The 12672-nt window shown below is 38.1% G+C and overlaps 1 protein-coding gene across 1 annotated transcript in view; it reads right to left on the reverse strand.

The window, feature by feature from the left end:
* The window catches only part of CFAP70 (cilia and flagella associated protein 70), an 83440-nt gene that overhangs the window by 47393 nt on the left and 23375 nt on the right, over nucleotides 1-12672 (reverse strand). The window contains exons 9-10 of the mRNA XM_027530681.1: nucleotides 12488-12587; nucleotides 5387-5521 (exon numbers count right to left, since the gene is read on the reverse strand). Coding sequence (XP_027386482.1) covers nucleotides 5387-5521; nucleotides 12488-12587 — 235 coding nt within the window. The remainder of the gene's footprint in view (nucleotides 1-5386; nucleotides 5522-12487; nucleotides 12588-12672) is intronic.

Genomic DNA, 12672 nt, shown 5'->3' on the forward strand with positions numbered 1-12672 from the left:
CAGAGTTTATCTTTTCCATCCTTTTACTTCAACTTATGTGTCTTTGAATCAAAACGTATTTGTTGTAGGTAGCATATCATTGAATCTTGATTTTCTATTGAAATATAGTTGATTTACAGTTTTCAGTTTCAGGTATACAGAAAAGTGACTCAGTTACACATATCTTTCAGATTATCTTACATTATAGGTTACTACAAGTTATTGAAAACAATTCCTTGTGTTCTGAAGTAAGTCCTTGTTGCTTATCTATTTTATGTACAGTAGTTTGTTAATTTCATACTCCTAATTTATCCCTCCCCTCACTTTCTTTCCCCTTTGGTAAACACAAGTTTATTTTCTAAATCTGAGTAGGTTTATGTTTTGTATATGAATTCATTTGTATTATTTTTTAGATTCCACACATAAGTGGTATCATATATTTGATTTCTCAAATCCCAACATTTTTTAAAAATCCAGTCTCATAACCTCTTTCTTTTCATTGGTGTATTTAGACTACTCACATGTGTTATTAAAATATTTACATTTATATTTGACATTTTTCTATTTGTGTTCTATATATCTTGTCTTTTTTGCTCCTCTGTTCCTCCTTTAAGTGCCTTCTTTTAATATTAAATACATATATATATATATATATACTTTTATGCATGTGTATGGTGAGTGAGTGAGTACTAAGTCGCTCAGTCATGTCCAACTCTTTACGACCCTACTGACTGTAGCCCGCCAGGCTCCTCTCTGTCCATGGGATTCTCCAGGCAAGAATACTGGAGTGGGTTGCCATGCCCTCCTCTAGGGGATCTTTCCATGTGTATGGTACCTACACACATACTTTTTTTAGTGGTTGCTTTAGAGATCACAGTATGCATCTGAACTAATCACAATCTATTGCACATTGAGCCTAACTTAATTCTTGTAAAAACAGAAACTTTACTGTACTACAGCTCCATTCTATTCTCCATCCTTTATGCTACTATTATCGTATATAAGTTATATCTATGTAATGCTTTCAAAATGTGGTGCTAGAGAAGACGTTTGAAAGTCCCATGGACAGTAAGGAGATTAAACAAGTCAATCCTAAAGGAAATCAACCCTGAATATTCATTGGAAGGACTGATGCTGAAGATGAAGCTCCAATACATTGGCCACCTGATGTGAAGAGCTGATTCATTGGAAAAGACCCTGATTCTGGGAAAGATTGAAGGCAAAAAGAGAAGGGGATGACAGAGGGTGAGATGGTTGGATGGCATCACTGACTCAATGGACATGAGTTTGAGCAAATTCCAGGAGAGAGTAAAGGACAGGGAAGCCAGGCATGCTACAGTCCATGGGGTCGTAAAGAGTCAGACACAACTGAGTGACTTTCACTTTCAGAGTAAAGGGAGGAGGAGGTGGTTTAGAAGCAGATGTTGGCAAGAATGCCTCAAACTCCACAGTTTTTCATGCATTAATACTTCTCAGTTTGTTGATATCTTTGGTCAATTTCCAGAGTGCTGAAATGGCATTTTGTCAATGGGTTGAGCTTTATAGTTGCTTCTAGGGGGAGAAAATACTTTGACTGCCTTGTCACTCAGACATAGCCAGAAGTGATTCAAGTATTTTTCATATATTTAAAAAATTATGATTATGTATTTATAAAAAGTTGTGATCACAGTGGATGTAGTTTTACATCCTTTTTCATTTAACAGACTATCACATGTATCTGTTCAAGTTTTTTAAGTTTTTCCTAAGAATAATTTGAATAATCTTCTTCACATGCATATAATAAAAGTAATAAATAAAAATGTCTGTGTGTCAACTGTATCTCTAGTGCTTTACATATTTTATCTCTTTTAATATGTAAAACAATGATAGGAAACAAGTACTGTCTCCATTTTACTAATGCATAAAGTTGAGAGAAATTTAGTTACTTGCCCAGAGTCAGTAAATAGCAGCTAGTCTGGAAGTTCCAGAATTCAATCTAGAAACTGCCTGACATCAAAGCCTATAACCTTTTGATTATGATATTCTGTTTCCCTCAGATTCACCCAAAACACCTTGAAACGACTGGTAGGATAAAGTAGTTTATATTTTAGGAATAATAGTCATCGTTCTGATACATACTCAAACATTTTCCCTGATTTTTTAGGTACACTGTAATTTGGTTTGTGATGGTTTCTTCTATGTATAGAAGATTTTTATTTTTGGCAATCTAAATCTTTTATCGGAGAAGGCAGTGGCACCCCACTCCAGTACTCTTGCCTGGAGAATCCCAGGGACGGGGAGCCTATGGGGTTGCACAGAGTCGGACATGACTGAAGCGACTTAGCAGCAGCAGCAGCAGCATGCTATATGCAAAATTTTTGCTTTCTTTTTTGCATTTAATTATCTACAAAGCATTAATGTTTATCTTTTTAAAAATTTTTATTTCCTAAGTATATATACTTCATTACTTTTTTTTCTTGCTGCACTGGGTCTTCACTTTTGTACTGGGCTTTATCTAATTGTGGAGCATGGGGGCTGCTCTCTAGTTGAGGGGCCAAGCTTTGCATTATGGTGGCTTCTCTTGTTGCAGAGCCCAGGCTCTAGGCAAGTAGGCTTCAGCAGTTGTGATGCACAGACTTAGTTTCCCTGCAGTATACGAGACCTTCCCGAACCAAGGATTGAACCCATGTCCCGTGTTGCAAGGTGGATTCTTTAACCACTGGACCACCAGGGAAGCCATGATGCTTACCTTTTTAATGGGTGCAAGTCCCACCATTTTTATTTACAAAAATCTATTAATCCATCCTGTATTATTAGACATTTAATCTTAAGTTTAGTTTTGCTATTATTGATCCCCAAAAGTTTTCATGAATATAAGGGCTTTGATCCTATTATTTATTTCAGACACATCCCTATAAACCTGACTTCTGATTCAAAGGATACTTATACAGAGTTTATTACTCATTTGGTTTTCAAATAGAGATGATGGGTCTTTCATGACTCTATTATTGAGTAATAGCTGTCCTAATGATGATGAAATAGTAATGTGTTTTTATTATTATTGATTTTTATAAAGGTGCACTTTCTCCTAAGAAGCAACATGATAAAACTGATTTTTCTCTTAAATAAATAATTTTAATTTTAACATCTGAAAATTGCAAGAACCATATTATAGCTCATTAATCAGTATATGGATTTAAATTTTCGCATACTGAACACAATAGACTTCTTGCATTATTCTAAAGATTTTGTATCCAACTTTATTGAGGTAAATTGAAATATAGGCTTACTTTAGAGATACTGCAGGTTGGTTCCAGACTACATCAATAAAGCAAATATTGCAGTAAAGCAAGACATGGATTTTTTGGTTTCTCAATGCAAATAAAAGCTATGTTTACACTATACTGTAATCTATTAAGTGTAAAATAGCAATGTCTCAAAAACCAATGTACAGATCTTAATTTAAAAATACTTCTTCACTTAAAAAAAGGCCAAAATGATTAGATTAGGAACAACACAGATCACTATAACAAATAAAACAATAATGTTTGAAATACTGTGAGAATTAACAAAACGTGAGAGAGACACAAAGTGAGCAAATGCGGCTGAAAAATATCACCCACAGACTTGCTCATCTCAGGGTTACTACCAACCTTCAATTTGTAAAAAGAAAATACAACATCTGTGAAGAATGATAAAGCAAAGTACCATAAAATAAGGTATGCCTATAAAATCATCTGGACCAGTGATGACAAACAGGATTTAACTTATGCTGCTGCTGCTGCTAAGTCACTTCAGTCGTGTCCGACTCTGTGTGACCCCATAGACGGCAGCCCACCAGGCTCCCCCGTCCCTGGGATTCTCCAGGCCAGAACACTGGAGTGGGTTGCCATTTCCTTCTCCAATGCATGAAAGTGAAAAGTGAAAGTGAAGTCCCTCAGTCGTGTCCGACCCTCAGTGACCCCATGGACTGCAGCCCACCAGGCTCCTCCATCCATGGGATTTTCCAGGCAGGAGTACTGGAGTGGGGTGCCATTGCCTTCTCTGAACTTATGCTTAAATTCTGATTTTAGTGGAGATGTTTTAGAATACTGTGTTGACAAAGATTCTACGTCCTTATCTGGACTCAAAAGGATGGGTTCAAAAGGAAAGAATATTCTGATTGATATGAGGCTTCCCCAGTGGCTCAGTGGGTAAAGAATCTGCCTGCCAATGCAAGAGACACAGGAGACGTGGTTCGATTCCTGGGTTTGGAAGATCCCCTGGAGCAGGACAAGGCAAACCATTCCAGTATTCTTGCCTGGAGAAGCCCATGAACTGAGAAGCCTGGTGAGCTACAGTCCAAAGGGTACCAAAGAGTCAGATCTGACTGAGTGACTACACACGCACTCATGCCTGTATCAGTTCAGTTCAGTCGCTTAGTCGTGTCCAACTCTTTGAGACCTCATGGATTGTAGCATGTCAGGCCTCCCTGTCCATCAACAACTCCCAGAGTTCACCCAAACCCATGTCCATTCAGTCGGTGATGCCATCTAACCATCTCATCCTCTGTTGTCCCCTTCTGCCCTCAATCTTTCCCAGCATTAGGGTCTTTTCAGATGAGTTAGCTCTTCCCATCCGGTGGCCAAAGTACTGGAGTTTCAGCTTCAGCATCAGTCCTTCCAATGAACACCCAGGACTGATCTCCTTTAGGATGGACTGGCTGAATCTCCTTGCAGTGCCAGGGACTCTCAAGGGTCTTCTCCAACACCACAGTTCAAAAGCATCAGTTCTTCGGCACTAAGCTTTCTTTATAGTCCAACTCTCATATCCATACATGACCACTGGAAAAACCATAGCCTGGACTAAATGGACCTTTGTTGGCAAAGTAATGTCTCTGCTTTTCAATATAAACTACATATTTAAAGTATATGATTTCATCAGTCAGAATAACCAATATTCTCATCATCTCTAAATTTTTTCTCATATTTCTTTTGTAATCCATTCTTCCCTCTATCCCTGTTCCCAAGCAACCACTGATTTGCTTTCTACTTTCTGATAACTGTATTTCATTGGCATCATACAGTATGCACTCTCTTTTGTCTGGTTTCTTTCATTTATCATAATACATTTGAGATTCATCCACGTTGCATGTTTAATAGTTCATTCCTTTTTATTGCCAAATAGTATTCCATTGTATGGTTATACCACATAATTTGTTTTTCTGAATACCTGTTGATAGAAATTTGGGTTGTTTCCAGTTTGGGGCTTTTTGTTATCCTAAAGTTTTTAAGATTCAAGGGCAAAAGACTTCAAGGCTCTATATTTAACATCCCAGTGTATCATTTGTTTTCAAATATCAACTGCAAAGATGTGTGTGCTAAAGATATAAGTAAACACATATATAAGAATAAATTAGGATGATAACTTTTATACTAATTTTTCTTACCTTTTCATAGACTGTACTATCTAGGTAAGGGTAAACATGAAAAGCTCCCCGAATCTTCTTTACACCTGGATACAGCAATGGCACCATATTAACATAAGCCACACCATGAAATGAAAACTGACCTTCATCATCAGTCTAAAGGAATAAAAACAGATAGCTGTTAGTGTTACAGAGTAATGTACCATAAGGTCTGGAGCTCTGACTGAGCAGAGCAAAGACCTGACTTTAGGAACTAGCTATGCTACTTGATTTGAGCCAGTTATATAGACATCTTGGGTCTCTGCTTATTTATTTATAAGTGGGTTTAATAATACCATGATCACTGAGATAATATATATTAACAGTGTTAATTAACAGTAAAGATAGTAGTTTGATCAGCAAATACTCTAATAATGTATATTCAACCAAAGAGTCAATTTCTCCATGTTGCTTTTTAGGACAAAATGTAACTTTGCAATAATAGCAAATGAAGCAACTGACAAACAACTAATCTCAAAAATATACAAGCAACTCCTACAGCTCAATTCCAGAAAAATAAAAGACCCAATCAAAAAATGGGCCAAAGAACTAAATAGACATTTCTCCAAAGAAGACATACAGATGGCTAACAAACACATGAAAAGATGCTCAACATCACTCATTATCAGAGAAATGCAAATCAAAACCACTATGAGATACCATTTCACGCCAGTCAGAATGGCTGCGATCCAAAAGTCTACAAGCAATAAATGCTGGAGAGGGTGTGGAGAAAAGGGAACCCTCTTACACTGTTGGTGGGAATGCAAACTAGTACAGCCACTATGGAGAACAGTGTGGAGATTCCTTAAAAAACTGGAAATAGAATTGCCTTATGATCCAGCAATCCCACTGCTGGGCATACACACTGAGGAAACCAGAAGGGAAAGAGACACGTGTACCCCAATGTTCATCGCAGCACTGTTTACAATAGCCAGGACATGGAAGCAACCTAGATGTCCATCAGCAGTCGAATGGATAAGAAAGCTATGGTACATATACACAATGGAGTATTACTCAGCCATTAAAAAGAATACATTTGAATCAGTTCTAATGAGATGGATGAAACTGGAGCCTATTATACAGAGTGAAGTAAGCCAGAAAGAAAAACACCAATACAGTATACTAACGCATATATATGGAATTTAGAAAGATGGTAACGATAACCCTGTATACGAGACAGCAAAAGAGACACTGATGTATAGAACAGTCTTTTGGACTCTGTGGGAGAGGGAGAGGGTGGGATGATTTGGGAGAATGGCACTGAAACATGTATAATATCATATATGAAACGAGTCACCAGTCCAGGTTCGATGCATGATAATGGATGCTTGGGGCTGGGGCACTGGGACGACCCAGAGGGATGGTGTGGGGAGGGAGGAGGGAGGAAGGTTCAGGATGGGGAACACATGTATACCTGTGGTGGATTCATTTTGATATATGGCAGAACCAATACAATATTGTAAAGTTAAAAAACAAAATAAAATATTAAAAAAAAGAAAATAAAAAAATGAAATTTTGCAAAAAAACAACAATAACAAAAGCTTAACAGAAATCAGACTGTGGCCTTAGCTTTAGTTCACAGGTTCACGTAAATGAAAAGAGCCTTACAAATCATCTGGACCAGTGATGACAAACAGGATTTAACTTGTGCTTAAATTCTGATATCAGTGGAGGTGTTTTAGAATACTGTGTTGACAAAGATTCGACGTCCTTATCTGGATTCAAAAGGAAAGAATATTTTGATTGATCAGTAATATCTGCCATGGATGAAGGTGGATGAATGACAGTCTGCCATCATGTATTTGTCAACCCTAACCTCATCTACATTCTCATTTCAAAGATGAAGAACATGTCAGTAAATATATGTTAACACAATTTTTAATGGTTGTATGGTTTGCCATAGAAAACATTTACAAGGAAAAAATCAATTAAATGAAGGAAAACACATTTAATTTCTACAACGTTAAAAGTAATCTCTTTGATTTTGCTGATTATAACAATATCAAAGGACTTCCCTGGTGATACAATGGATAAAAACCCACCTGCCAATGCAGGGGACATGGATTTGATCCCTGGTCCAGGAAGATCCCACATGCCATGGAGCAATTAAGCCCATGAGCCACAACTATTGAGCCCGTGTGCTGCAGCTACTGAACCCCGTACACCTAGAGCCTGTACTTTGCAATGAGAAGCCCACAACTACAGAGTCACCCCCACTCACCACAACTAGAGAAAGCCCTTGCTCAGCAATGAATATGCAGCATAACCAAAAAAAAAAAAAAGAAAACAAGACAAAAACAATAATCAGAAATTAGACTTAAAGTCCTGTCTTCATATGATAGCATTATGTTGTTTTAGAAATCATATCCCTGATGAATATAAATTTCAAAATCCTCAACAAAATATCAGGAAACTAAATTCAACAATACATTAAAAGAATTGTACACTATGACCAACTGGGATTTAATACAGGGATATATGAATGGGTTCAGTTCAGTTCAGTTGCTCAGTCGTGTCCAACTCTTTGTGACCCCATGGACTGCAGCAAGCCAGACTTCCCTCTCTATCACTAACTCCTGGAGCTTTATATTCACAAATCAATCAATGCAATATACTACATTAACAAACTGAAGAATAAAAATCATATTTGCAAACTAGATGCAGAAAAAGCATTTGATAAAATTCAACATCCATTTATGATTAAAAACCCTCAAGAAAGTGGGTATAGAGGAAATGCATCTCAACATCATATAGGCCATATATGAGAAATCCAAAGCCAACATCATCCTCAAATGTAAGAAGCTGAAAGTATTTCCTCTGAGATCAAGAACAAGACAAGGATGCTCACTCTTACCACTTTTATTCAACATAGTATTAGAAGTCTTAGGCACAGCACTTAGAAAACAAAAAGAAAAAAAAAAGGAATCCAAATTGGAAAGGAAGAAGTAATAAAGCTGCCACTGTTTGCAGACATGGTATTGTATATAGAAAATCCTAAAGATGCCTCCCAAAACTACTAGAACTAATAAATGAATTCAATAAATTTTCAGGATATAAAATCAATATCAGAAATCCACTGCATTTCTACATACTAACAATGAATTATCAGAAAGAAGAATTAAGAAAACACTCCCATTTAAAAATGCATCAAAAAGAATAAAATATCTAGAAATAAATATAAGTACGGTAGCAAAAGACTTGTACTCTGAAAAGTACAAGATACTAAGGAAAGAAACTGAAGATGACACAAACAAATGTAAAAATATACCATGCTTATGATTGAAAGAATTAATATTGTTAAAATACAACTCTCCAGGCACTAAAGATTCAGTGCAATTCCTATCAAAATATCAAGGGCATTTTTCACAGAACTAAAACAAATAATTCTAAAATTTGCGAAAAAGGAGGCTCTAAAGGCTCTAAAAGGAGCCACAAAAGACTCTGAATAACCAAAACAATCTCAACAAAGAAGAACAAAGCTGAAGATATCATGCTCCCTGATTTCAACTATACTACAAAGCTAGAGTCGGAGAAGGCAATGGCACCCCACTCCAGTACTCTTGCCTGGAAAATCCCATGGACGGAGGAGCCTGGTAGGCCGCAGTCCATGAGGTCGCTGAGGGTCGGACACGACTGAGCGACTTCACTTTCACTTTTCACTTTCATGCACTGGAGAAGGAAATGGCAACCCACTCCAGTGTTCTTGCCTGGAGAATCCCAGGGATGGGGGAGCCTGGTGGCTGCCGCCTATGGCGTCGCACAGAGTCGGACATGACTGAAGCGACTTAACAGCAGCAGCAGCAGCACAAAGCTAGGGTAATAAAGACAGTATGGTACTGGCACAAAAACACACATAGATCAATGGAACAGAATAGAGAGTAAAGAAATAACACTCATATGGTCAATTAATTTATAACATAGGAAAGAAGAATACACAATGAAAAATACAGCCTCCTCAATAAATGGTGATGGGAAAACTGGACAAGCAAAAGAATCAGCTGGCCTACTTTCTCAAAATGTACACAAAACTAAACTCAAAATGGATAAAAGACTTAAATGTAACACCTGAAACCATAAAACTTCTAGAGAGAAACAGAGGCAATCCACTCTTTGGCAGCAGTATTTATTGGATATGACTCCTCAGGCAAGGGAAACAAAAGTAAAAATAAATTGGACTATATCAATCTAAAACGTTTTTACACAGGAAAAGAAACTATGAGCAAAACAAAAAGGCCACTTACTAAATGGGAGAAAACATTTGCAAACTATATATTCAAAACGGGGTTAATATCCAACAAGTACAAAGAACTCATACAACACAACCTAAAAAAAACCCAAACACCTGGATTTAAAACTGGGCAGAAGTTGTTCATAGGCATTTTTCCAGAGAAGGCATACAGATGACCAACAGGTATGTGAAAAGATGTTCAATATCAAGCACCATCAGGGGAATGCAAATCAAAACCACAACGAAACATCATCTCACACCTGTAAGAAAGCATGCACGTGTGCTCAGCCGTGTCCAGCATTTTGTGACCCCATGGAGTGTAGCTCACCAGGGTCCTCTGTCCATGGGACTGTCCAGGCAAAGAAACTAGAGTGGGTTGCCATTTCCTCCTCCAGAGGATCTTCCCAACCCACGGATTGAACCTGTGTCTTCTGTCTTGGCAGGCAGATTCTTTACCAGTGAGCCATGTGGGAAGCCCCCTGTCAGAATGGCTGCCATCAAAAGATGATAAGCACTGGCAAGGATGTGGAGAAAAGGGAAGTCTCTTCTCAGTACAACAGTACAACAATGTACTGTTGATGGGATTATAAATTGGTGAGCCATTATGGAAAACGCTAGGGAGGTTCCACAGAAAATTAAAAATATACCTGCCATCTGATCTAGCATTTTCACTTTGGCATATTTACCTGAAGAAAACAATATCACTAACTGGAAAAGAAATATGCACTTCAATATTCATCACAGGATTATGTAAAATAGATATGGAAGTGACCTAAGTGTCTATCAATAGATAAATAAAGGGCTTCCCTGGTGGCTCAGTAGTAAAGAATCCATCTGACAAAGCAGGAGACATGGGTTCCATCCCTGGTACAGAAGATTCCACATGCCACGGGGCAACTAAGCCCAAGTGCCAAAACTACTGGGCCTGTGCTCCAGAGCCCGGGAGCCACAACTACTGTGCCCACATGCCACAGCTGCTGAAGCCCCCACGCTCTAGAGCTCACGCTCTGCAACAAGCAGTGCAATGAGAAGCTTGTGCGCTTCAACTGGAGCCTAGTATCCACACAGCGCAGCTAGAGAAAAGCCCATGAAGCAACGAAGACCCAGCAAAGCCAAAAATAAATATATACCTTTATTTAAAAAGATAAAAAGACAAAGAAGATGTGGCATATGTATATGTGTGTGTGTATGTGTGGGTATATATACACACACATACACACACACATATACAATGGAATATTCAGTTCAGTTCAGTCGCTCACTCGTGTCCGACTATTTGTGACCCCATGAATCGCACCACGCCAGGCCTCCCTGTCCATCACCAACTCCCGGAGTTCACTCAGACTCACGTCCATCGAGTCAGTGATGCCATCCAGCCATCTCACCGTCTGTTGTCCCCTTCTCCTCTTGCCCCCAATCTCTCCCAGCATCAGAGTCTTTTCCAATGAGTCAACTCTTCACATGAGGTGGCCAAAGTACTGGAGTTTCCACTTTAGCATCATTCCTTCCAAAGAAATCCCAGGGCTGATCTCCTTCAGAATGGACTGGTTGGATCTCCTTGCAGTCCAAGGGACTCTCAAGAGTCTTCTCCAACACCACAGTTCAAAAGCATCAATTCTTCGGTGCTCAGCCTTCTTCACAGTCCAACTCTCACATCCATACATGACCACAGGAAAAACCATAGCCTTGACTAGACAGACCTTTATTGGCAAAGTAATGTCTCTGCTTTTGAATATTACTCAGCCATAAAAAAGAAATCTTGCCATTTGTGACAACATGGATGGATCTAGAAAGTATTATGCTAAGTGAAATAAGCCAGACACAGAAAGACAAATACCACATCATCTCACTTATATGTGGAATCAAAAAGAAAGAATAAAACAAAACAAAAACAGAGAAAAACGGGTAGTTGCCCGAAGGGAGCGGTGATTGAGTGGGTGAGAGAAAACAACTGAAGGAGATTAAGAGGTCCACACAACCAGTTATGTAATATATGTCACAGAGATATACTGTAATAATACACAACATAAGGAATGTGGTCAATATTACTGTAATAACTTTACATGGGGACAGATGGCTACTAGACTCACCATGGTGAACACTTCATAATGTATGTAAGTGTCAAATCATTATATAGTACACCTGAAAAACTAACGATATTGTGCAATAACTATATTTCAATTTTTTTAAAGACAGGTCTTTTGCAGTAGACATTTATTGACCTACTTCCTGTGGTTTTCTTCTTTAGCAGGATAGGAAGCAACTGTTGGCATAGTCAGTGGGATGAATTGGAAATAGAGTCATTCGGACACATGCATTTATTTTTATCATAAACAAACAAAAAACAGTAGAGAACTTGTTCCAGGCTCATCAAAGCTATATCTTTTCAGAGTAGTAGCACACCTATGAAAATTAGCAGGCTAAAACATTTTAAGTAGGTCAGTCTAAAATAAATTTGGAAAGATGTATTAGGTTGAACCATACAGCCAATATTTAGCTACTTTTGATGTATTCAAAGCCTATTTCATAGTTTTACTTGTGGTAAAACTATAACAGAGGGCTAAAGGGAAATAGGATATCTGAGAATAAAGCCTAAATAACTTTTAGTGGACAACAGGGAACTAGGGTTACCAGTCATTCTGATTTGCCAGGAACAAGGGAGTCTCCTGACACATGAGACTTGCAGCACTAAAACTGGGAAATTATTAATATTAAGCAAATTAGGATGAACTGGCTACCCTAGGGAACAGCCACACGGTTCACATTTTCCTTTGGTATCAGAATTAGAAGCAGAGTAACAGGCTGGGTCTGACATAGCATTTCTTCTACAATTATTTTTAAGTGAACAAATTTACCTTTTCGAATTTAGCAGATTTCCCTTTGGGCACAGCAACCAGAGGAACCCTTGTGATCTCTACAGGCCAAAATCGGCAATCAGCAATTCGTTTCTGAAAGCTGCAAATCAAGAATCAGCCCATTAGCATTATATGCAAAAATGAGGTTAGTATAATTAAGGTTAAAATGAAGTATTCCTGGAGAA

Source organism: Bos indicus x Bos taurus, chromosome 28 (genome assembly GCF_003369695.1).
Source record: "Bos indicus x Bos taurus breed Angus x Brahman F1 hybrid chromosome 28, Bos_hybrid_MaternalHap_v2.0, whole genome shotgun sequence".
Lineage (NCBI taxonomy): Eukaryota > Metazoa > Chordata > Mammalia > Artiodactyla > Bovidae > Bos > Bos indicus x Bos taurus.